The sequence below is a fragment of the Zalophus californianus genome, chromosome X (assembly GCF_009762305.2).
Source record: "Zalophus californianus isolate mZalCal1 chromosome X, mZalCal1.pri.v2, whole genome shotgun sequence".
NCBI lineage: Eukaryota > Metazoa > Chordata > Mammalia > Carnivora > Otariidae > Zalophus > Zalophus californianus.
Genome location: NC_045612.1, coordinates 93,472,421 through 93,499,079, shown reverse-complemented (window position 1 = coordinate 93,499,079; position 26,659 = coordinate 93,472,421). Strand labels below are relative to the sequence as shown.

The window sequence follows — 26,659 nt, the reverse complement described above, 5'->3', positions numbered from 1 at the left end:
GACCTGAGCTGAAGGCAGATACTTAAACCAACTGAGCCACCCAGGTGTCCCTTTAGGGAGACTTTTTAATATTGTGGGCCTTATAAAAAGGAAAACCCAGCCAGGAAAATTTGAATTTATACATAAAACTTTAGGTTTATTCTATTAAAAGTGGAAATCTTCAAAATGTGTTAAACTGAGAGCTGGGATTTTCTGATATTTCCCAAGATTAATATTGTTGCCACTTCATGCTTATTTTTGGTTTGGTAAATCAAATTACTATCTAAACAGTGACAGTCTCCAAAATATACCTGTATTTCTCTTTCTGATTTTTGCTCTATAAGTCGGTGATAATCTTGAGATTCACAGGGAACAATTTGTTTTAAAATGGCTTCTGGTTGAAGATTTTATATCTTTCTTTGACGCCTAGCTCTTCTTGAGTTTTACTAATTACAGTGTTCCTGATTGCTTAAAGATACATTTTAGCTGAAAACATAAAGGAAGATTAGTTTTAGACTGATTTTTTTTTTTTTACTTTGTGCACATATACTATTTTATATATACATATTATACATAACTATTGAGTATATCAGACTATTATTCTCATTCCATTTACTTGAGAAATTGAAATGCAGACTTGCTGAATGCCATAGGGACTGGTGAATTAAAATGCTCAGATTTTTAATTGTTTCAAATTAGCTTTTTAAGACCAAATAAAAAGGTAGGAAAATACTATAATGAGCTTACATAGAAAAGTGTTGTTAATTTAGTGGAGAATTTAATTGATTCAGACATAAAATCCTATCAAAACTACCTTTAGCTTACATATTGTCTCTTTGAAAGCAGTTACCTTATACTTCCATTTTCCCTTTGTCCTGGACATGTTTTTTTTGTTTTTGTTCTTGAGTAGCTGTAGAAATTATTTTTGCTTAAGACTTAGTAGCGAAATTCCCCTTTCCCCTATTGGTTTTCCCTCAGTGGACTCTAAAACGTACTTTTTAGAAGAAACCTAGGTATAAAGGTTCATCTTGGGTACATAAATTTTTAGATAGATTTGATTCTTAGATCCGTATATAACCTCTTAATTTAAGTTTTTACACGTAAGCATGCTTTTAACTCCACAAACTATTGCCTATCCCAATTTCATTGTACTGTGAATTACTGCTGTTCCTTAGGGAAGGGTTTGAAAGACAGTCCATAGTTACTGCATCGTGGTTACCTCTAAGCTGAGAATTGGGGCATTCACGGGAGCCAGCAAAAGCATCAACCAGCATGTTCTAGTCCAGAGCAACAGATATAATACCAGCCAATACCATTGGCTTTAATTAATAGTTTACTTTCAGGCTTTAAGATTATTTATAGGAAATTTTTAATTATTTACAACTACAATAAAAAAATGAATTCAAACATTATCTTAGGTTATCACATATCTTTTATTTTTTAAAGAGGTTTTTTTTAAATCCTCCTAAATTTTTAAAAAATAACTTTCAGATAATAAGATATTCTCCTACAGTGGGATCTCTGAAATAGAAACATGGCTTCTAATCCCTGTTCACCAGCTCTATTGGTAGAACCAACCAACTGTGCCTTCGTGATCTAATCTGTACTGCTTATGCTTTTTCTCACAGACAAGATTACTGTGAATAATACGTAATATTTTATTTCAAAGATGGTTTTACATGATTTTCTTTTTTTGAGTTTCCTGTTTCTAGTTTGTTTAATGAAGAAATTACTTCAGATGGTGCTTTTCTTTCTTAAAAGCAGGAAGTCAACCTTTTTCATTAACTGTATTACAGGGTTGGCTGGTGGATCTTCTCAACAAGTTCGGCACTTTAAATGGGTTCCAGATTTTGCATGATCGTTTTATTAATGGATCAGCATTAAATGTTCAAATAATTGCAGCCCTTATTAAGTAAGTTATGTTTTTAAATGAATCTTCAGTGCGTTATAGGAATTGCTACTTAATTCCGTGATAAAAATATTCTTTTTTCAAGTATGGTTTCCTCTTTAACTGATAACTTGGATTTTTTTAAAAAGTAATATAAGTAAGTCTGAGTTCAGTCCTAGTTGATTGTAAGAAAGTGAGTATTACAAGAGTTTTTGTTTGTTTTTGTCTTCTTTCAGACCATTTGGGCAATGCTATGAGTTTCTCACTCTTCATACAGTGAAAAAGTACTTTCTTCCAGTAATAGAAATGGTTCCACAGTTTTTAGAAAACTTAACTGATGAAGAGTTGAAAAAAGAAGCAAAGAATGAAGCCAAAAATGATGCTCTTTCAATGATTATTAAATCTTTGAAGAATTTAGCTTCAAGGGTTCCAGGACAAGAAGAAACTGTAAAAAATTTAGAAATATTTAGGTTAAAAATGATACTTAGGTAAGATATTTTCCTCTTGAAATAAACTGTGTGAATATTTAGAATCCTATTTAACACTGAATTTCTCTTCTAGATTACTGCAAATTTCGTCTTTCAATGGAAAGATGAATGCACTGAATGAGGTTAATAAGGTGATATCTAGTGTGTCTTACTACACTCATCGGCATGGTAACCCTGAGGAGGAAGAGTGGCTTACAGCTGAACGAATGGCAGTAAGTCCTTTGGTTCTTTCATGAATAAAAATCTGCCTAAGGCAAAAAATTAGAATGGCTTTACTTAATGTTATAACATTTTAAAGAAAACCTTGAAACTGGGAGGTGTTGGGACTGATTTATGACTCTTAATCCTTGGAACTTTTTGTAATAGCATAGCTTATTTGGTAGTGATATAGGTAGCTTCGCACATCTTTGATAAACTTAATGCTGAATGTAGGTATTCTGAAGTAATTATTAGCTTGTTTGGGTGGATTGGTTGAAATGGAGTAGATAAAGGTGATCTTCGGGATAGATTGGATAGTATCTGATATTTGATGAATGAAGTGGCCTATCGTTCATTTGACTGATGCCACTTACAGATTTTAAAATAAATACAATTACTGGAATAAGATGTACGTGAATTAATGTTTTATTATTTTAAGAACTTCACTTAAGCACTTCTATTCATAGTATTCTAATGTTGAATGTTTAGGAAACTTTACCATAGATACTATTTTTTTTTAAGATTTCATTTATTTTAGTGCATGAGTTGGGGGACGGGCAGAAGGAGAGAGAGTCTCCAATGAGATTCTCCAATGAGTGTAGAGCCTGGCGTGGTGATCAATCCCATGATCCATGAGATCATGACCTGAGCCGAGACTTAACCAGCTGAGCCACCCAGGCACCCTTTACCATAGATACTTCTTTATTTTGTAGTTTTTAAAATACATAAGTATGCCACTTTGAAAGTATTGGTCGAATAACTTGAGTGCATAGTGTCTGACGGTACTGAGCAGACATCTGTAAAAGAACTGTCCTTGCCCTCATGCCCTCCTCAGTTTAATAGGGGAGACAGTGATTAGGATGTGATAAAAGGTATGTGAAAAATGCATAGACATTGGCTCTGTGTTAGGGGTCAGGTGTTAAACATCTGATTTTGTATATGTGATTTGTCTACTTTGTGGGAATTCTGAACACAGTGCTTGTCAGAGTATGGTCTGAGGTCTGCTTCTGGTCCTTGAACTGTTGCCAGTGCTAGAGGAGTACAGAAAATGGCATCAAGTGTTCAGAAACTTTCGTAGCAATTTGACATTGCCACATAATTCCTGTGTTTTATAAACGTACTTGCAACAGGTTAGAAATAAAAATGGACCTTTACCACCTGAGAAGTGTACTTCTCCAGCACATTTGGGGGTTTGATACTTTTTTAATCTCATTAAGTTGAATACTGTAAAATTACACAGTATGGGCTATTACCTTTTTGTATCATGAATTAGAGTTTTCTTCTATTGGTATAGATATTAAATAAATGCCAGTCAGCAACATAGCATAGTGTTACAGAAACACAGACTTGGGAAGCATGCAGCCTTAATTCCAGTTCCACTTCTAACATTTCTGAGCCTGTTTATTCTTCCATAATAGGATAATATATCCCTCATTAGGATTGTTTGGAGGAGTAAAGTGCTACTGGATAAGCAGTAATACTTTATAATAATATAATTATATAAATAATAAAAGCAAAAGATTAAAAGGGCATGTTTTCATCAAAATCACAACCATCGTAAGGAAACCAAAAATGTTAAAATGGGTCTTGTACCCACTCTACCTAAACCATGGTGCTTGCTGCACTTAAATAATACTTTTCTGTGTAAATGCTGGAGTAGAATCTTTTTAATAAGTATACTATTTCTGAGTCATGGAAACATTTCTGTATATGCAAAATTAAGTTCCATGAAATTATTTTGGTTTTTCCATGGTTGTGAATTAAAACAGCACATTAAGCCTGTCACATTATTGTATTTATTTTGTATTTTTTAATTCGTACTAATGTTTAAAGTGAATGATATTTCATACGTATTTTTAAAAAAGCTTCTGTGTTTCAGTTTCTTCTTTAAATCAAATTTTTGAATTACGTTTAGGAATGGATACAGCAGAACAATATCTTATCCATAGTATTGCGAGATAGTCTGCATCAACCACAGTATGTAGAAAAGCTAGAGAAGATTCTTCGTTTTGTCATCAAAGAAAAAGCTCTGACTTTACAAGATCTTGATAATATCTGGGCAGCACAGGTAAGAAATTTCATATGGTGACTATTTGGTTTCTAAAAGAAAAATACTAATAAAAACTAAAGGAACATAGTAGTTGTGAAACAGGTCGAACACTTACATTGTTTGGCTTCTAGTATGTTTAAATGCTCATGATTTACAGAAATCGTGTTAAGAATCTTTTTTAAATAGCCAATAATACATATTTTTAAAGATCCATAAAAAAATGTATGTATTTATTTTAGAGCAGGGGGGGAGACAGAGGGAGAGGGGGAGAAAGTCTTAAGCAGACTCCGCCCTGAGTGCGGAGCATGACACAGGGCTCAACCTCATGACCTGGGCAGAAACCACGAGTCGGACACCTGACTGACTGCATCACCTAGGTGCCCCGAAATAACTAATAATATTTTAAATATGTTCATAATTTGCTTGTATGTTTGGTACAGGTTAGCAATTGTAGGTGGTGTTTTTTCTTTTTAATTTTCACTACAAATTTTTGACTCAAGTATTTACACAACGTTACATTAGTTTCTTCATAAACTTAATTAGAAAAAACTTTAATGTCAGTAGAGTTAAATCACTAGATTATTTGTGAAGACTTGTAATAATCCACAGGACTTAGAGCTTTTCTGAAAAATAAGTAACTTTTTTGGTTTCATAGCTAGAAACTAGGTGATTCCTTTGATTACCTCAATGGCAAGTTTCTACTGGGATCACTTGGGAAGTATTGTTGGGTTTTTAGATTACAAAGCTTCATGTTTTGAGTCTGTAGAAACCAAGAAAACATTCAGAAATTTTCCCTTTGAGTGCTTAAGGTTCCAGTTTTGGAACAGTACCATTGGTGTGCCTTATTGTTCTCCTACTTGCAATGTTAAAATTGGCACGTTAAATTCAGTAAATTGTAATAAAGGCTCACATGAATTCCCAAGTAACCATTAACCAGTATATCAAGGAATTAATTTGTCAGGTTTTAGAGGCCAGGTCTCAAGCATTTTTAAAATGTTAAGAATTTTCTTACGTTTTACACTTAGATGAAGCTGGTGGGAATAGTTTAATTAATAGCTGCCAGCCGTTGTGTATACACAACTTATCTGCTGTTCAAATTCTGATATGCTATGTTATCTTTGGTTTTTCAATAGGCAGGGAAGCATGAAGCCATTGTGAAGAATGTACATGATCTACTGGCAAAGTTAGCGTGGGATTTTTCTCCTGAACAACTTGATCATCTTTTTGATTGCTTTAAGGTAATAGCATAGTAAAGTAGTGCCACTTCATTTTAATAAAATTACCTTATTAGATCTGTGAGTTGCTCTTAGCCAATAAATACTTCAATAGAAATTATTGAACAATTTCTGGTGTGAAGGAAATGGTCATTTTTTTTTTCCAGTGAGAACTTAATGTTCATTTTTATAATAATAGCCCTCATAAATACGGAATCTTTTTTTTTTTAAGTTTACTGTGTTTTTTTTTTTAATTTACTTTTGAGAGAGAGAGAATGAGAGGGGGGAGGGTCAGAGGGAGAAGCTGACTCCCCGCGGAGCAGGGAACCCGATGCGCAACTCGATCCCAGGACTCCAGGATCATGACCTGAGCCGAAGGCAGTCACTTAACCAACTGAGCCACCCAGGTGCCCAATACGGAATCTTTTAAACTCAGGTTGTGAGTTTGGATTTCTTTCCCCTAGCAGTTTGAATTTTTATTATAGGTTCAGGTGCACTGTAGGACTTCAGGGAAGGATGATTGGTTGCAATAAAAAATAAAGTGTCAATAACAAGGGATTACCAATAGCTTGGTATTCTGGGGTGATGTGCACAGGCAAATGGAAATGTAATTTATAAGGTAGCCCAAGAGCCCCGATAGCGATACCTGCATTGGTAGCATCATGTACTTGTTAAGGCCATATTGTGTAGTGGTCTCTCTACAGTTGTTAATATTGGGTTTGTGAAAATCATATGATTGGTGAATTTGTGGATTAAGAACATAACGACCTTAAGGCAATAGCAGTGTTCACGATGAGTGTTCCATTAACAACTGGCATTAGATGATAAAGGTATCTTGTTTAAAGTAACAGTTATATTGACTGCTGGTGGGAACATAAGTTGTTACAACCATCTTGGAAGTAGATTGGTGTTTCTTGAAAAGTGTAGGATTCTCATGACTCATCAGTTTGACTTCTCAATATATCCTCTAGAGGAACTGATGCATATGTACGCCAGGATTCACGTTTAACATTTATAGCAGAATTATTTGTAATAGCAAACAAGAAAATTGCTATGTAGAATGGGTAAATGGAACGTAGTTTTCAGCAGGCCAGTTCTGTACCCCTCACCCCCACTGTCAGAGATATTCGGCAGGATGTGGACATAATTTGGTTGTCACAGGTGGGAGGAAGAGTTGCTACTAGCCTCTACTGGGTAGGGGCCAGGGATGCTGCTAAACGGTGCAGAGGAAAACCCCACAACAAAGATTTCTCCAACCTAAAATGTCAGTACCAAGGTTGAAAAACCGCGATGTTAGGTATTTCTATAAATAGAGATTTTTTTTTTGTCCTCACGTTTAATTCTGCCCTATCTTATCTCTCGGGTATCACTAGAATAATCCTGTGCTCAGCATGTTTTTCCCATGAATATAGTTAATCCTGTGACAATTTAATCACTGATGGGTAAATGTGGTGTTTTCATGTCATTTTTAATTATTTTTCTAGGCCAGTTGGACAAATGCAAGTAAAAAGCAGCGTGAAAAGCTACTTGAGCTGATACGTCGCCTTGCAGAAGATGATAAAGATGGTGTAATGGCACACAAAGTGCTGAACCTACTGTGGAATCTGGCCCACAGTGATGATGTACCTGTAGACATCATGGACCTGGCTCTCAGTGCCCACATAAAAATACTAGATTATAGTTGCTCACAGGTGAGGTGTGCCCCTTTGTTCACTTTTTCTCACACTTGCCTTCATTCTCAGGATGGCTTAGATACAGAATAGTTCCACATCTTTTGATGTTATTTTTGAAAAAGAATTGGCTCACTTTCTTCATGTAAGTCTGCCTTCCTCATGTTAGGTATCTATGTCAAAATTTTGTGTATCATCTGAAAAGCATTTTAGTTTCCTTGGGAGAAAGACGGTATTAAAAAAACAAAACAAAACAGGTTATATAGTGGTACAATTGTCAGATGCATGGGGCTGAAATAATCAGTTTCAAATAGATCATAAGATATTAAAGGGACTTTAGAGGTAAGAGAATTTGAGTTTCTTTGATCACAGGGAAATTAAGAAGAGTTAATAGAATTTTCTGAATAGTAAAACATTTTGAGTCTTTCCTGTGAGCAAATCACACAACAGCTTCCCTGGATTCTAACTTGTATTATGTTAACTTTTATGGTAAAATGAAAATTGCTGATTAACTAATTTTCCACTTGTTGAAACAATTTGCTACCCTCATGAACTGAAATTTAGGTGAGCGCTAATAAGATCAAGTAGGTGTATGTGATTCAGGTGCCATTCGGTTTTTTTTACTATACTTTTCTTGTAATAGGTCATTAAACACTTAGTATACCAAATACTAATAAGAAGCTTCAATTTAAATTATTTCATTAAACAGAGACACACACACACAAAGTAATCCAAACTTAAACTCCTTAGGTGCAAAAACCTACATTTCTGATTACTCTTGATTAGGGGAAGGAGTAAATAAGATAGGAAAAGTGAAATACATTTGAAATAAAATTTTGAGTTTATAATACTTTTATAACTGCTTTCCTTTTATCTTTTTTGTGTATATGTCCATATGTCCTTATATTGATTTTCGGTGAAACTTTTTTTTAACTTAGTTGCCATACCATTATTTTCTTGGGAAAATAGAAATTTTCGGTGTCCTTCACTATGCTAAAACAATCCCATTTGGAATAACAATTGGGGTTATATGTTATTGCTGAATTTTATTCGATAGAATTCTTTGAAACATTGGATAGTACTGTTTTACTTTTTGTAGTTTTGGTAGTAAATGTGAAATAAAAATGTATTTACTACTTTTAAACACTGTTAAACTCTTATCTGCAATTACTACATGCTTGTGATGATGATCTTATAAGAAAAGCCCTATTTTATCATTGGAGTTTTCCTGTGTATGACCCATCTAAAACATTGAAATTGTTTGTTTAAGGACCGTGACACACAGAAGATCCAGTGGATAGATCGTTTTATAGAAGAACTTCGTACAAATGACAAATGGGTAATTCCTGCACTGAAACAAATTAGAGAAATTTGTAGTTTGTTTGGTGAAGCCCCTCAAAATTTGAGGTAAGGCTTTTAACAGAAAATTTCAATATTTTTATTTTGTTGAAAAGAAATAGCATTGTCACTTGGTAAAAACAAATTTTTCAAAGGAATGTGGGGAGTTGATAGGCTAAGAGAAGGGTTAATTTGGAACAAAAGAAGATTCCTGTATCATATCTATATCCTTGATTTTATTGATGAGAAAGTATGCCACAATTAAGTGATAAATGTCAGAATCAGCAATATTCTGTATTACTCATGAAAGATGATAAGATACGGTTTAAAATATTTTTTGATTTTAGCTAAATTTCTGTTAAGTAGTTGTATGTATGTAGATATGTATGTATTTATAAATAGTGGTCTTCAAATATAATCCTCTTACATGCCGAATTCTCGTTACTAGAATAATTTGTCCTGGTATTTTCTGTTATAAGAGTTGGAACAGATAATGTGAAAAGTTAAAAATAATGTGCAGAGAGAGAGCTAGGTATAGTATCAAGAATACTTAATAATGGGGTCAGGATTCCTGAGTATGACCCTTGAGTCTAAACAGTCATATCATCTTGTAAAGATTTACTAATTGAAAGAAACGTGTTTTTCTTATGTGTAAAATTAGATGATTGCCAAAGATCCTTTGCAGCAGATTATTAAGATTATGCCTAAGACAGAAAAGGCCATATATATTTTGGTTTCAGTGGTTGAACTTTGTCTCAGTTTTATCCAAAGGCTTGAAAAAATATGAAATTAGAAAAGCTGTAGGGATAAACAGTGAAGGAAATCCAGACGTATATCTTATTAACAGTAACATTTATTTGAGGGACATATTTTTATTTTTGGGCCACTGTATATAATGCCTTTCTGCCTTTCTCAAATGAATTAACTTGTCTGTTGTAGAAAGAGCAGTTCCCATACTCTTTCAGGGTACAGTAGCTTCATTTCCACTAGAATAGTAATGGCTCTGAGAGTTTATTGGTTTCAGTGAAGGTATCAGAACAGGTAGGAAAGGGACTAGATGTCTTTCTAGTGATACCTGTGGGCAAATATAGCTACAAACCAAGTGTCCCAGAATGTACCTTGAATAGCTAATAAATAAAATTTTACAGAAGGCATTTTCTTTGATCAAATTCTTCACTATTACGGCATAATCTTTGTGCTACTGGTCTTGCAAGGGTTATGTTCCTGTTCTGTAATTCTGTAAACTTCAACAAGTGCTTTAGTACTACTGTAGTATAGGAGTAGAAATTAGTCGTTGAGGTAGATGCCCATGTTATGAGATTGGAGAACATTATAGTTTCCATGTAAATAAGAAAAATGGAATAAATGTCTGATTTTTGAGACTTTTAAAAATTATTTGATATTATTAAAGTAAATGGCTAAGAGTATAAGTCTATCATGAGGAAAACCATTTTAAATTTTTCTAGTAGGAGCTAAGAATTTAGATTGTATTAAGCTCTTTTGCTTACAACAGAGTTTAATTGCCTAATTATATTGTTAAGTTCTTCTCGTTTCAGTCAAACTCAGCGAAGTCCTCATGTATTTTATCGCCATGACTTAATCAATCAACTTCAGCACAATCATGCCCTAGTTACTTTGGTAGCAGAAAACCTTGCAACTTATATGGAAAGCATGAGGCTGTATGCTAGAGGTATGTATTGTGAGCTCACCCAAAATACAGGAAATAACAGCAATTTCCCAGCATTTTTTTCATCAGTTACTTCACAAATGGACAAAAGTATTTTAAAAGATGGATGATAATGGGTCTTATTAACTGTGTTCCTTTATGAGCTTATGTTCCATTTTTACTCTGAATTTTTACCCACCCTAAATTTCAAGCCAGCATTTCACAACTCTTTCTTGGTGCTTGCTTTCCCCAATCTCCTTGTTAAATTGATTTCTTTTTCTTCTCCGGGAGTTCTGCCTGCCTGTACTATATAATTGGTTGTTACCGTCTTTGGAATGTACTTGACTCATTCTCAACCTTTGTTTCATTACTACCATCACCTTTATTTTTTCATGAAAATTTGTGTTAAGTCTGTTCTTGTATATGTTATAGTTCCTTTATAATCCTGAGTCCTTATTTCATAAATCTTTCAGACTTTGTGAATTAGAAAATTCACAAGGACAGCGATGTGAAACTACAAAAATCCACGTTTATGCTGGTTTACAAAGTGTGAATTTGTTTAAATGTGTAGGGTAGAGTTTCCTGAGGTTTCAGCAGCCAGTTTTTAAGTTCTTGCCATTATGTGGAGCTCTGTTTCAATACTCCTTTTTGCCCTCTGGCAGTTGTGTTTATTTGTGCTAGAGTAAGGATGGGTTTTTAGTACATATTCCACTGTCTTGGAGGCCCAACCTTGTTCCCATAGTCACAGAAAGAAAACTGTACTACCACTGCTAGAAATAGAATTGAACATAATGGTTACTGAACATACTACTGATTTAACATTTTATAGTAGATAAGAGTCTGCAGAAGCCAGTAGTTACGTATTTAAAATGGTATTTCTAATACTCATTACCTGAAGAGTAGATTAGACTCTTGGCATTCTTGAATAAAATCCCAAGATGCTTATAAATCATAGGATTTGCTTTAACACAGGATATGTATGTATATTCCCGTCTAAAATTCAGATAAACATAATGGAAAAATTAAGCAGCTCTTCAGATATGCCTACTGATTGTATTGACTCCTTTGTTCTTCAATTTACCCCCCTCTGGGCCAACTGAGACCTAGGCAGTAGATTGTAGAGCTAGATAAGCAATCTAAGCATCAGGTGACTGATAGGCACCAGTCAATGATCTTGTGCCGTTTCAAGCCTGAGTTCCTTCTAAGCAGCATGATAAGATGATCAGAGCAATATTGGCACGTGACCATGTAATTTATGTTCTGTGCCAAACGCAACCAAAATCTGAGAGAAGTACAGGAGGTTTCCATGTAATACACCCCGTCAATCACTCAAGCATCTGGGCTCAGTTTAACATACTGCAGATTTGTTGTCTTGGTCTCATCTCTTCTTGCTGGTACAACGTCCTCACAAATGCCATTGCAGGCCTTTACCCGAAATGGAGCCATATAAATCCTTTGTGCTACAATGCTAATTTTTATTTACTTCCTTTGTATGTGATGTTTTGATTCTTTTCATTGCCAAAAGTTGAGTACTGTTCTGTTGGGGCAGTCAGGAGATGATGGTGCGTGTGCAGTTCAGCCTCACTAGGGTTTCCGGCTTTGTTTTAGGCAAATTCTGCATGAATCATTGCCTCATCTCAATTGTATTGTCACAAGAAGGTTTTCAGTCTTCAGTTTTCCCTCCTTAAATTATCTGTAGCTCCGTAAAATTAGAGGTATGACTCTTGGATACAAGTCAGATTGTCTAGATTTGAAAATGACTAAAAACATATTAGGTGTATGACCTTGGGCAAGTTATGTATGCTAGAACACTGCCAGGCACATTGGATTTTTGTTATTGATGTTCCCCTAAATTCATTGACACACCTGTTTCTCCTAACTTTGTTAACTTTTCCTCCTTTATTACAATGCTCTACTGATAATACCAAACGGTCAGTCTAGAGATCCTTAAATATGGGGGAAGGGGGTGATAAACTTTTTAAAACTAGTAAAATTCTCCTGTTATAAGAAACTTTCTGCAGTAGTAAGTCACTTCTGTGGTAATATCAACCACCAATTTCTGAATTTGGAATTCTAAAGTAAATTACAGTCTTTGTATAATAGAAGTATTCCGTAGATCTCATTAGGTATGAGACATACTATTCACAGGATGATATCAAGCTTCCACAATTTTCTGATACTCTTAATTTCTGATAACTATTATATCAGTGTTACATATTTGTCCTGCCCACATTTCATCTCCACCATCTTTAGTTTTGGAATAAAACGTTTTTACAGTAGTATGGTCAGCTGACTCTACCTCTTGTTTTAATATTATTTAGATAAAGTAATGAATTTATTAAAATTATCTCCAATATTTACTCATGTGTTCTTACTAGTAGTGCCTTCAGATACTGGTGGTTACAAGTCATCCTTTAAAAAGTTTTTTAGTGCAGACAACAAAGTAGAAGATCACTTTTAATTTTCACTCAATTTTTGCCTTACTGGTAGGGTAGTCATTGTATTGACTTGAACACTTACTGATAGTTTTATTTACCATGTTTCCTGGTTTCTGGATAGAGTTGTAGGACTCATCTTCATTATAAATCATTTTTTTGCATTCTATTTTCTAAGGACTACCACTTCTAGTGACCTCTTCCCAATCTTTTACATCCAGTACTGGAAATTTCTAGGAACAGTTTTCCACATAAAAGATTTCTTCGTGAGCATCGTTCACCAACAGTGCTCTTTGTGTTAGGGTCAAATCCTGGTCTAGACTTTCTCAGCTCTGGCTCATTCCTACCCATCAGTCATGAAATACAGTTAAATCTGTGTGGGCTCTTTGTGATTCAAAAAAAATTGAGTATTCATTTTATAAGTAGCTTATTATAGTTCTCTAGCATAGTGGTTATATTCAAGGCCTGGTGTAAGGAAAGTACATAAGATGGTCCTTCAACATCTTATTTTAGAAAGTTAGAAAGGGCTTAAGGAATTTTGTTAAGGGGCACCTGGATGGCTCAGTTGGGTGAGCGTCTGACTTTTGATTTTGACTGGTCATGAGCTCAAGTCCTGGAGTCAGGCTCTGCACTCCACAGGGAGTCGACTTGCGATTCTCTATCCTCTCCACCCACCCCCGCAATGTGTGCACGTTGTCTCTCTCAAATCTTAAAAAAAAAAAATAAAATCTTGTTGACATGTCAAAAATAAATAAGAGTTGGCTCTTACTGGCCAGAATTAGGTCAAAATAAATAATAAAAATAAACCCATTAAATAAAATACACCCCTACGTCCATGCTGAAAGAAAGGGAAGTGTACCAACTGATACATGCAGAACATATGATAAAAAAAATCCATGGGATGAGGGGTATAATTTTTTGAATGGTGGGAGTAAGATGCTCAGTGGACCTTTTTTTTTTTTATAAGTTTATTTATTTTAGAGAGAGGGTACAAGGGGGAAGTGGGAGAGAGGGAAAGAGAGCAAGAATCTCAAGCAGACTGCCCTCCGAGCGTGCAGCCCAACACGTGGCTCGATCTCACAACGCTAAGATCATGACCTGAGCCGAAATCAAGAGTTGGGCACCTGACCAACTGAGCCACCCAGGCACCCTCAGTGGACCTTCTCCTTAACAAAACAACCATTTCACTGAAGTTTTAAATAATCATCGAAAGTACCTGGGAATTATTCTAAGGGGATACAGAAAATAGGGAAACAGTTATTCAAGAAAATCTCTTGAGAAGAATAGCAAGAATCTGTAGCATTGGAGCCACAACTTTTACTCCGCTCCGCATAGCTGCCAGTGTAGGGCTGTGGTTCCACCATAAGAAGGGCAGGCTATTGGCATTTATTATCTTGCCTAGTTATATTTTACAGAAGTTCTATTCTAAGGCAGACGTGGTAGAACAGACTCCCTTATCCTGCATGGTCTAATCATAGGGCTGAAGCTTTACTTTAGGCATGGCAGTCTGAGGATACTGAAGTTCAGATTACTGCCATTGCAGCTTACTCTGTCATAAGATGGATATTCTGTGCCTAGAGGGACAAACTGAGAAAATCAGGGGCTATTACCATTTCCCACATACCAGCACCACTCATAGAGCCAGAGGTATCACTCTGGGAGAAGCTGCTTGCTATGTTGTCACTGGCTCCTGTGCAGTGGCACAGAAGTTCTGCCCAGAGGGAGAGACAGGCTGTGAGGACAAAGAGCTCAGCAGTTAGGTTTGAAGGGGTTGACCTTATTTGGACCAGAGCATACCATTCCTAAGAGCATTATTAAAAGCAGTGGAAATTTTGGTGAAGAGCAATTAAGGGGGAGCTTGTAGTTACGTGTACTCATATTAACCAACGAAACTGCAGAGCAACCAAAAGTTTAACAGAGAGATCTAGATAAAGACAGCCAAGATGAGCCCTCCTGGGAACACCGTCAACCCTGAGGGGGGGGGGTCACAAATGTTCTGCACATTCATTAGATTGCACCCACTTTGAAGCAATCAGAGCAAGACATGGACAAGTTGAAAACATTCTTCAGTTCACACACCAATCCATCAGCAAAGGTTGTAAGCTTCACTGGCTCAAGGACTTAAATTCAACTTCTGACCAAACACTGGGTGAATTAAGGTTACTGTGACCCAGGGGCAACTCCTAGGGAGCCAGGCTTAAAAGTAAAATTGTATCCCTTTTAAAAGTAAAATGAGGAGCGCCTCGGTGGCTCAGTCATTAAGTGTCTGCCTTCGACTCAGGTCATGATCCCAGGGTTCTGGGGTTGAGCCCCGCATCGGGCTCCCTACTCTGCGGGAGGCCTCCTTCTCCCTCTCCCGCTCCCCCTGCTTGTGTTCCCTCTCTCGCTGTGTTTCTCTCTATAAATAAAATCTTAAAAAAAAAAAAGGAATAAAATATATCAGAGTAAAATAGAATAAAATATAACAGAAAGACTTTCATGCCTAAGACTACCCTCAGGAGTGATGAGGAAGAAAACATCTCAGGTACTACTAGTCCTTGACTGAATGTGGGACAACAACTACTTGAACTGTGATGGTAGTCTCCAAACCACAATTACATCCAGTGGTAAAGGGTAATCTAACTACCAAGGGGACTTAATTACAGCCTTCGACCAGTAAGGGGCTAATGCTGAACCAGGAACAACATACAGGTAGCAAGCCTGAAAGGTACAAACGAGGAAAAACACTGTGGCTGAGATAGACTTGACTGAGTTAGTTCAGCCTAATCACTAAACAACCAACAGACAACACCAACCCAGGGAGTGAGTGGGTGGCGTTAGTATTCAGGTTGCTACAATACATTTAAATACCCAGATTTCAACTAAAAAAATTTAAAGGTGTCATACATACACAGACCACAGAAACTGCCTCTGAAAGGGCCCAGATGGTAGACTTTGTAGACGAAAACTTGAAAGCAGTTATTACAAATATGCTCAAGGTGCTCTTGGAAATTGTGTCTGCAGAATTAAAGGGAAGTATTGTGACCGTTTTAGTTGAGAATAACAATAACAAGATACAATTTTTTCTAAAGAGAATCAAATGGAAATTCTGTAGTTGAAAAGTACAGTACCTAAAATGAGAAATTTGCTACAGGGGCTGAACAGTAGATTTGAGCTGGTGGAAGGATCAGTCTGTGAAGATTGATCAATAAAATTATGCAGTCGGAAGAACAGTGAAGAAAGGATGAAGAAGAACGAGAATCTTAGGGAAATACAGGACACCATTAAGAGCACCAACCTATATGTAATGGGAGTACTGGAAGGATATTGAGGGGGGGTGAGAAGGGAGCAGAAAAAGACATAATCACTGAAGACGTCTAGATTTCGATGATAGACATTAACCCATACAGAAGCTTAAAGAATTCCAAGTAAGTTAAAGTTAGACCTAGATGCAGCACATCATAGTTGTAAGAAATTTTGAAGGATGTAAAAGAAAAAAAAAAATGAGACTTTACAAGGATACATCAGTAAAATTAACATTGTGTCTTAGAACTTCAGAGACCAGAAGGCATTAAGATGATGTACACAAAGTGCTAGGGGCAGTGAAGGGACCTAACAGCTAAGAGTCTTACATGCAGCAAAACTATCGTTAAAAAACAAAGGCAAAATAAAGACCTTCCTAGATAAATTCTGAGAATTTATTGCTAGCAGACTTGCCCTGCAAGAAATACTAAAGGAAGTAATTGGGCTGACAGTAAGTGACACCGGACAGTAAGTCAAACCCCAGGGTGGGGGTGGGGGGGATAAAAGAAATACAGGCATACCTTGTTTTATTGCTCTTAGAATATTTTACAAATTGAAGGTTTGTGACAAGTCTGCATCGAGCAGTTCTACCAGTGCTCGTTTTCCAATAACGTTGCTCACTTCATGTCTCTGTCATATTTTGGTAATTCTCTCAGTATTTCAAACTCTTTCATTGTTCTTGTTAAGGTGATCTATGATTGATGATTATGACTTGATGAATGAACGCTCAGATGATTAGCATTTTTAGAAGATTTATTTGAGAGAGATCACCACCTTGGGGGAAGGGTAGAAGGAGAAGCAGACTTCCCGCTGAGCAGGGAACCTGATGAAGAGACTTGATCCCAGGACCTTGGGATTATGATCTGAGCTGAAGGCAGACGCTTAACTGAGCCACCCAGCACCTTGATTAGCATTTTTTAGCAATAAAGTATTTTTAAATTAAGGTATTTACCTTGTTTTTTAAGACATAATCCTATTTCCTGCTTAGTAGAATATGGTACAGAGTCAACCTAACTTTCACACGCACTGGAAAGCCAAAGACTTCACTTGACTTACTTTATTGCAATACTTGCTTTGTTTTGGGGTCCTGAAACCAGACTTGCAATATCTCCAAAGTATGCCTATAGAAGTTTTGAACACTATAAACCCACAATCCATACCTAACAGGTTTCTATGGAATACTCCATCCAGCAACAGCAAAATGTACATTCTTAAGTGTAAATAAAATATTCTGCAGGACAGACCATATTCTAGGCCATCAGCAGACCTCATTTACCTAAAGTATTGAAATCCTACAAGGTAGGAGTTTGATCCACAATTGAATTAAATTATAAGTCAAAAGGGAAATTTGGGGATTTCACAAGTATGTGTCAAGTATATGCTCCTGACTAACCAATGGGTCAAAGAAGAAATGACAACTGTGAAATGAGAATATACTCAGATGAATGAAAACAAAATGCCAAAACTTGGGGAGAGTTGCTAAGTCAGTGCTCAGAGGGAAATTTATAACTCCCAATGTTTATTGTAAAGAAGAAGGCAAATCAGTAACCTTTAGAAACTAGAAAAGAGCAAACTAAACCCAGAGTAGGAAGGAAGGAAATACTGAATATTGGAGGGGATATCAAGTAAGATAAAGGAGAAAAAGAAATAGAGAAAAATCAGTGAAACTGAAGTTGGTTTTTGAAAAGATCAGCAAAATTGACAAATCTTTAGCTAGGCTAAGAAGATAAGACTCAGTTATGAAAATCAAAAGTGAGAGGGTATCAGTACTGATCTTAGAAAAAATATGAGAATAACACATATCAAGTAAAAAGATTGAATTAGTAACCCAGAAACTTATCACAAAGAAATTCCAGCACCAGATGGTTTCATTAGTGAATTTGCTGAACATTCAAAAAGAGTTATCACCAGTCCGTCACAAATCTTGCAAAAAAAATTAAGGAACACTTCTTCTATGAAGCTGTTACTACCCTGATGGCAAAATAATACAAAGACATCAGAAGAAAACTGCAGACCAATATCTCTTAGAAGTATAGATTCAAAATCCTCAAAAATAAATAAACCAAATTCAGCAACATATAAAAAAGATTATGGGGGTGCCTGGCTGGCTCAGTCAAAAGAGCATGCAACTCTTGATCTTGGGGTTGTGAGTTCAACCCCCCACATTGGGTGTGGAGATTACTTAAAAACAAAATCTCAGAGAAAAGGATTATGTATCATTGCTAATTGGAATGTATCTCCTGAACACAAAGTTAATTTGACACCCAAAAGTCCATTGTGATACACCATATTAATACAATAAAGGAACAAAACTATGATCTCAGTAGGTGAAGGAAAGGTATTTGACAAAATCTTAACACCTTTCATTTTAAATTCAGCAAACTAGGAATAGAATGTAATTTTATCAGCCTGATAAAGGGCATCTCAAAGATCTCACAGCTAACCTCATACTTAATGATGAAAGACTGGCTGTTTTCCCCTTAGGAACAGGAATAAGACAAGGATGTCCATCCTAGTCACTTCTACTTAACCTTCTGCTGGAGGTGCTAGCCTGAGCAGCTAGGCAAGAAAAATAAACATTCTCATTGGAAAAGAAGCAAAACTATCTGTTCTCATAGAAAACAACATCTGTATATGGAAATCCTAAAGAAATCCCTAAAATCTTTTAAAACTAATAAATGAGTTAAACAAGATTGCAAGTTGCTGCGCCGCCACCGCCCGAACCATGGTCCGCGCTCCACTCGGGCTCTCTTAGCAGCAGCCGCCGCCGCCGCCGCCGCCCTGTGATCGCTGGCTTCACTTCCTCCTTTTCTTCTTGCTGAGCCACTTTCCTCCTAGAGCTATGACCGTCGTCTCCGTCCCGCAGCGGGAGCCACTTGTCCTGGGCGGCCGCCTTGCGCCCCTGGGCTTTTCCGCCCGCGGTTACTTCGGGGCCCTCCCGATGGTGACCACGGCCCCGCCGCCTTTACCCCGAATCCCGGATCCCCGGGCACTGCCCCCCACCCTTTTCCTCCCTCACTTCCTAGGGGGAGACGGTCCCTGTCTGACCCCGCAGCCTCGCGCCCCTGCACCTCTGTCCAACTGTAGTCTAGCTACGGCGGGAGGCACCCCTCGGGCAGCGCCAAAGAAGCGGCGAAAGAAGAGGGTGCGGGCCAGCCCGGCAGGGCAGCTCCCCAGCCGCTTCCATCAGTACCAGCAGCACCGGCCGAGCCTCGAGGGCGGGCGGAGCCCCGCGACGGGCCCGAGCGGAGCGCAGGAAGTCCCGGACCAGGCGGCCAATTTGGCCCCGGGTCCTGCGGCCGCAACCCAAACTGAGGAAGCGAGCCCTTTCTCTGGCCAGCTGCCGCCAGCGGCGCCGGGCCAACCCTCGTTCAGAAGAGAGAGACTTGCCGTCTACTGTCTCAATAAGAAATGAAAATAAGTGGGGTGCCTGGGTGGCTCAAGTCGGTTGAGCGTCTCTTCGGCTCAAGTCATAATCCTGGAGTCCTGGGATCCAGTCCCTGCGTTGGCCTTCCTGCTCCGCGGGGAGTCCGCTGCTTTCTCTGCCTGCAGCTCCCCCTACTTGTGCTCTTTCTCTGACAAATAAAATCTTAAAAAAAAAAAAAATAAGTGGGCTCCTGGGTGGCTGGGTTGGTTGAGCGTTTGTTTGCCTTTGGCTCAAGTCATGAACCCGGAGTCGTGGGATCCAGTCCCCTCATAATGCTCCCTGCTGCTCCCTCTGCCCCCCCTCCCCCGTGCGCGCGCGCTCGCGGTCTCGCAAAAGGAAAATCTTAAAAAAATAAAACACTACATATTTTTAACAACAACAAAAAAAAAAAAGATTGCAGGAATTAAGATTACTATACAATGTCAGTTGTATTTCTGTATGCTCAGCAATGATCAACCTGAAAAATTAATTTTATTTACAATAGTTTTATAAAGAATGAAATGCTTAGGAATGAATTAAGCAAAAGAAGTACAAAATGTGTACTTCTGTTTTTTTAAAGATTTTATTTTTTTCAGTGGGGCTCAAATACATAACCCTGAGATCAAGAGTCTCAAGCTCCACTGATGAGGCCAGTCACGCACCCCCAAAACTTGCACATTTTAAACTACAGAACAACATTGTTGAAAGAAGTTAAAGATCTAAGTAAAGGGAGAGAGAGCCCATACCCACTGCATGGAAGACTTAATATTTTTAAGGTCACAGTACTCTGCAAGTTGGTCTACAGATTCAACACAATTCCTATAAAAATCCGCACTTTTTTCTTTTTACAGAAATTGACAAGCTAATCCTAAAAATCATGGAAATGCAAGGGACCTTAGGACCCTAATAGCCAAAACAGTCTTGATTGTAAAAACCAAAATTGGCTGACCCGCAAAACCTTGATTTCTAAACTTAATGCAAAATAACCATAAGACAGTGTGGTACTGACATAATAGATGTATGCATCAGTAATAATTGATAGTCCAGAAATAAATTGTTAAAGTTATGCTTAATTTCTTATAAGGGTGCCCAGAATATTCATTGGAAACAAGTAGTCTTGGGGCGCCTGGGTGGCTCAGTTGTTAAGTGCCTGCCTTTGGCTCAGGTCATGATCCCAGGGTTCTGGGATCAAGCCCCACCTCGGGCTCCGTGCTCAGCAGGAAGCCTGCATCTCCCTCTCCCACTCCCCCTGCTTGTGTTCCCTCTCTCACTGTCTCTCTGTGTCAAATAAATAAAATCTTTAAAAAAAAAATTAATTTAAAAAAAACAAGTAGTCTTTTTGATAAATGTTGCTGATATGCACATCTAAAAGAATAAAGTTTGATCCCCTGCCTCACACCATCCACAAAACTTAAAACCTACCATAGACCTAAAAGTATAAAACTCTTAGGGAAAAAATAGGAATAAATTTTTGTGGCTTTGGGTTAGGGGAAAGCAACATTGTAAGGAAGGGAAAAGGTAATATATTGGAGTACATCGAAGTTAAAAACTACTTGCAAATGATACGATCAAGAAAGTAAAATGACAAAGAACGGGACAAAATAATGTAGATCATATCTGATAAAGGACTTAAATCCAGAATATATAAGAACTCTTACAACTCAACAATTAAAAGCCCAGTTAGGAAATGGGCAGAGGATCTGTATAGACAGTTCTCCCAAGATAAACAAATGGCTAAGGCAAACGAAAAGATGCTCAGTATCATTAGTTATTAAGGAAATGCGAATCAAAACTACATTGAGATTCTATTTCACACCTAAGGATGACAAAAATGACAAAAATGTTTACGTAGCCCTGACTATACTAAAAGCCATTGAAGTGTACATTTTAAATGTGTGGATTTTATGGTATTTGAATCCTGTCTCAAGATATTTTTTCAAATGAACTTTTTTTCCATAATGAGTTACGAAATAGACTCTCAACCACTTGCATTCTATAATGACAACCAGTTTATATTAGCCTTAGCCATAGACACTTGAATTTAATTTACTCTCATCTTAGTTCTCTTGCTCTTGTCAGTGGGATGCAGGAGGAGTAAAAAATGGATCCTCCTTCCTAACTCATCCATAGTATTTAGAGCTGAATATTTACAAGGAAAACCATCAACCATCCTGTTTATGTTCTGACACCCCAAAATCTTCTCTGTAGCAAAGTGTAAAGTCTCTCTCCCTATTTAGCATTGATGGATCTTCTTACTAATTGATTATTCTTTTTTTTTTCTAAGATTTTATTTATTTGTTTGACGGAGGGAGAGAGAGAGAGCACAGGCAGGGGGAACAGCAGGCAGAGGTAGAGGTAGGCTTCCCGCTGAGCAGGAAGCCCAATATGGAGCTTGATCCCAGGACCCTGGGATCATGACCTGAGCTAAAGGTAGACACCCAGCCAACTGAGCCACTCAGGCGCCCCACTTCTTGACTATTCTTGATTATTGTTTGATACTAAATATCTTCAAAGTTCTTGGCTTGTGTTCACATTCCTAGTTTTTTTCTTTTTTTAAAAATAGGCTCCATGCCCACCGTGGAGCTCAACCTTAAGACCCCAAGATCAGGAGTCACATGCTCTACCAGCTGAGCCCCCCAGGCATCCAGGATCCTAGTTATTGATAAAGTGCTGGTACCTAAATAAAAAAGAAATGGGGATACTAAACCTAGGGGATCAAAGATTGGTAAGAAGCAAGATACTTACGTAGTCTGCAGGTCTCTCCCCACTAATTACTTACTGATTATGAAAATAAAAATAGTAACTTCACAGTGCAATAACCTACTGGAAACCACTTTAGCCAAGTGATCAGAGTTACCTTCAGTACTGTATCAGTGTTAATTTGGTAATTGTAATGTGGTTATATAAGCAAGTGTCGTTATTTGGAAGTGCTCATTTAAGTGTTTAAGGGTAAAGAGCGATGTCTTCAACTGACTCTTAAAATAGTTAAGAAAAACTACACTTATGTATATGTGGCAACTAATGAAACAGATGGGGCAAGATGTCAACAACTGGTGAATGGGTGAAGGTGATAAGGGAATTCTTGCATTATTTTTGAAATTTGTCCTAAGTTTGAAATTACTAAAATTTAAAATTTCCCCAAGAAAAGAATATGGCAAGTAAACAAAGCTGTGCATAAACTCCTTGTTTAAATTTTTAAAAAGGCAACGAAGTCCGTTGATTATTCAGATACCTAAGGACTGGTTCTTTGAGAAAGAAAATTTTTGGGTGCCTGGGTGGCTCAGTCAGTTAAGTGTCCAACTCTTGTTATCAGCTCAGGTCATGAACTCGGGATCAAGAGATCTAGCCCCGTGTTGGGCTCCATGCTGGGCGTGGAGCCTACCTTCTGTCCCCTCTCCCTCTGCCCCTCCCCCCTTCTCACTCTCTTAAAAAAAAAAGTTCTACATAGTTGATTAGTATTTTATATTCTATCCAGTTTCTTGAGCAAACCTCTTGAGAAGTAGTGCTTTAAGTCCTGAGCCCTGACGAAATTGACTTTTCATGGAAGTAGAGAATGTGTGTTTAGGACTTTTGGTAGATGGCAGTACGTGTGAAAATAGAAAGTAGTCCTAATACATTGGGCTTCACAAAAATATCAAAAACATTTTTAAACATTATATGTTCCATCTTTACAACATGTCAAGATTTTCTTCGGAGAGGAAACTTCACTATTTTTGAAGACTTTGGTTACTGTTTCTGAAAGGTCTCACACAATTAGTATTCTGTGGCAGTAGCACACATGTACCATAAAGTCCATCATCTGGTATGCAAAGATCAGTAATTAATGCTAAAGGGAAATAGCATAATTTCTCATTCCTCTGTAACTTGGTACAACTTTTGGAAGAAAGGTCAGTGATTTCCTCGTGGTTGATGGTACTTGTCAGAGCATTTGCTTCATGTCTCCTTAGCTCCAAGCCGCAGATCATCTTGACCATTTCCAAGTCATGCAGCTTTTTCCAGTAAAGTCAAAACAAAACCACTGTCCATCGTCTTTTTAGGACAATAGGTGCTTTTTAAGGTGTTCTGCTGTGGTCTTTCATAGCAAATACTGAGATTTTTCCACCCATTGTATACTGTAATGAAAATAAAACCAAAGGGTTTACTAACTTCCTTTTTCTTTTTTTTAAGATCTATTTATTTGAGAGAGAGTGAGCACAAGTGGGAGGAGCATAGGGAGAGGGAGAGAGAATCTCAAGCAGACTCCGCACACGGGGGCTGGATTCCACAACCCTGAGATCATGGACCTGAGCCAAAACCAAGAGTTAGATGCTCAACCAACTGGGCCACCTTTTTCTTTTCTTCTTCTTCTTTTTTTAAATTTCTTATTTAAAGTTTTTATTTTTAGAGAGAGTGTGTGTGTGAGCGAGTGGGTGGAGGGGCAGAGGGAGAGAGAGAATCTGGAGCAGGTTCTGAGCTGAGCGTGGAGCCCAAGGTGGGATACAATCTCAGGACTCTGAGATCAGAGTCAGTCACTTAAGCGACTGAGCCACCCAGGTGCCCCTCATCTTCTTTCTTTTAAGAAGGAATTTACAAATTAAGCTAGGCTTAGTGACCAACACCTAGCATGGTCATGATGAAAGTGCCAGTTTTCTCGAATTTCTATCTGAGACTGTTCTAGACTGTCATAACATGCTGATGGTGAAAACTGTGATAATTTATTATACAGAATAGCATCTTGTGTTACTCTTTTTAGGTAAAAATTGGTAATATATGGGCACCTGAGTGGATCAGTCAGTTAAGTGTCTGTCTGCCTTTGGCTCAGGTCATGATCCCAGAGTCCTGGGATTGAGCCGTGCTTCAGGCTCCCTGCTCAGTGGGGAGCCTGCTTCTCCCTCTCCCTCTGTCTCCCAGCTCTTGCTCTCTCTCTGTCTCAAATAAATGAATAAAATCTTTAAAAATAAAAAAAAATTGGTAATATTTATTTTTATAACTTTTTTTTTTCCATGAAGACTTTTCAGTATAACAGGAAGGAAATCCAAGAAAAAAATTTTGTCCTGGTAGTTAATTCATGTTCACAGACCACTCAGGTCAGTTTTAGGCTGTAATCAGAAATTGCTTCGTTATGTATAAAGATGGTGCAAAGGTGCTGTGATGAATTTTTTTTTTTTTTTTTTTTTTTTAGCGAGCACAAGCGGGGGGAGGGGCAGGCAGAGGGAGAAGCAGGCTCCCCACTGAGCAGGGATCCCAATGTGGGGCTCTATCCCAGGACCCTGGGATCATGACCTGAGCCGAAGAAGGACGCCAAACCGACTGAGCCACCCAGGCGCCCCTGAAGAATTGTTTATGACAGCACATTAAACAGATTGTTTTCTTTTGGTTATGTAAAAGTACATTTTTGTAAGGAAAATAAGAGATTGGTAGAAACCATGAATTAATAGTAAACTTCAGGTTGCCTTTTAATAAAGAATTAATGACTCTTTAACTTAAATTCTTTTGGTTAAAGTCAGCAGTGTTGTGGATATCCATGTGTGTATAATGCATGATTTTTCTTAATTTGCAGATCATGAAGACTATGACCCCCAAACTGTGAGGCTGGGAAGTAGATATAGTCATGTTCAAGAAGTCCAAGAACGGCTTAACTTCCTTAGGTTTGTTTTAAACCATCAATGTTGTTCTCTTTAAGACAGATAATGAATGTTTAGTTAATGTGCTGCTATAGAGTTAGGTCTTTGTTAGGTGACCTTTTCGCCTGCCACCTTTTACTTTCCCACATGGAAATCACTACCTAAAAGTCAAAGGACATTTCCCTAAGTGTTTATGATTAAACACTTTTATTGGCTGAGTTTTAACTTTTTGAAGTATTTGAAGAGAGCACATTTTAAGATTTTATATAGACTTTTGTCTTTCGTATTTGTTTTCGCTAAAAATTTTATTTTTAAAGAAATTTGCGTATTTTGATATAACCAGCTGGAGAACTATACTCACCTTAATGGTATCCTAGACAATAAGGAAATGGAGACAAAGGGCTGCTGGCTCAAAACCTCAAAAGAGTGGTTTGCATCCACTGCTGCCTTGTTTATCCTAGCATTGGCTGACAAAGGTGGTCTGAATGTGTGTATAACATTATTCTGATGGGGATGAGGCAAAGAGGTTTATCCCCTTGAGCCATAGCTAAATGTAGTCCAAGGCTCAATTTGAATTTCCTCAATGGTAATTAGCCTTTAATGACTATACACCTAACAGATTTGAAATTGTTAAGAACTTTTGATGAGCGGTTTCTTGTGAATTCAGAAACCACATACTGCAGAAGTGCTATTCAGTGCCTAAGTGTGCTAAGACAAATGCTTAGATTTTCAGTGCTTTGGGAAATCTATTGCATTTATTATTTTGATATATTGGGATATTTTCTCCTGAGCTAAGTTAATTATGGACTTGTTTATTGAACTGTGTGTCTATTTACTGGGACACATTTACATATAAATAGGTATAGGATTTTAACTTGAGGAAAAACTCTAGCCACCAGATTTTAAGAAATTTGACATTTGTTGAAAATGAAATGTTTTTTTTCTGTGTGTGTTTTGATTTTCAACCGCGTGAATAGAAGGACCTGCCTGTCTAGATCGAAAATTACTGCCATAGTGAGTGACTGTTATTGATCGGTATATGTTGTATCTCTTAGGTTTCCTAGAACAGAAAAATGGTTATGAGTCCTATTATCTTCAAGTTTGAAATCACAGAACCTATTTTACTCCATTCTCTATTATACGTGTCTACATGACCTACAGCAACACACTCAAGAGAAAAGAACCTAACTTTACTTTTTTATTTGGCCTATGTTAAATGCTTTATATTTAATATAGCCATGCAGAAGGCAGGTATTCTCCCCATTTGATTAAAAAGCAAATGGAGATCAGCATGGCTTAAACTAGCTTCTTTGAAATCTCGCAGCCAGTATGGACGCCAGTTGCACCGCTCAACTAGATCTATCTGACTTTTAAGGTCTATGCTCTTTATATTACACAGTGATTTTTGCAAGTCTGTCTTAGAGCCTTAAGGCTTCTAAGGA

General features: G+C 37.5%; 2 protein-coding genes across 7 annotated transcripts in view; both read left to right on the top strand.

The window, feature by feature from the left end:
* Positions 1-26,659, top strand: part of USP9X (ubiquitin specific peptidase 9 X-linked) — a 157,773-nt gene that overhangs the window by 69,590 nt on the left and 61,524 nt on the right. For 4 of the 6 annotated variants that reach the window (XM_027607493.2, XM_027607494.2, XM_027607496.2 and 1 more), the window contains exons 7-15: positions 1,776-1,891; positions 2,104-2,355; positions 2,429-2,567; positions 4,469-4,621; positions 5,737-5,841; positions 7,302-7,508; positions 8,758-8,894; positions 10,367-10,515; positions 25,154-25,241. In XM_027607493.2, the coding sequence (XP_027463294.1) occupies positions 1,776-1,891; positions 2,104-2,355; positions 2,429-2,567; positions 4,469-4,621; positions 5,737-5,841; positions 7,302-7,508; positions 8,758-8,894; positions 10,367-10,515; positions 25,154-25,241 (1,346 nt within the window). The remainder of the gene's footprint in view (positions 1-1,775; positions 1,892-2,103; positions 2,356-2,428; positions 2,568-4,468; positions 4,622-5,736; positions 5,842-7,301; positions 7,509-8,757; positions 8,895-10,366; positions 10,516-25,153; positions 25,242-26,659) is intronic. The other 2 variants (XM_027607495.2, XM_027607497.2) reach the window with 1 other exon arrangement.
* On the top strand, positions 18,915-19,623 carry LOC118356558 (proline-rich nuclear receptor coactivator 1-like). Its single transcript, XM_035725719.1, has one exon. The coding sequence runs from the start codon at positions 19,051-19,053 to the stop codon at positions 19,621-19,623; it is 573 nt and encodes a 190-aa protein (XP_035581612.1). The 5' UTR covers positions 18,915-19,050.

Bases quoted from the DNA above. Each gene is read 5' to 3' on its own strand.
- LOC118356558 (XM_035725719.1), top strand. From the start codon at position 19,051: ATGACCGTCGTCTCCGTCCCGCAGCGGGAGCCACTTGTCCTGGGCGGC.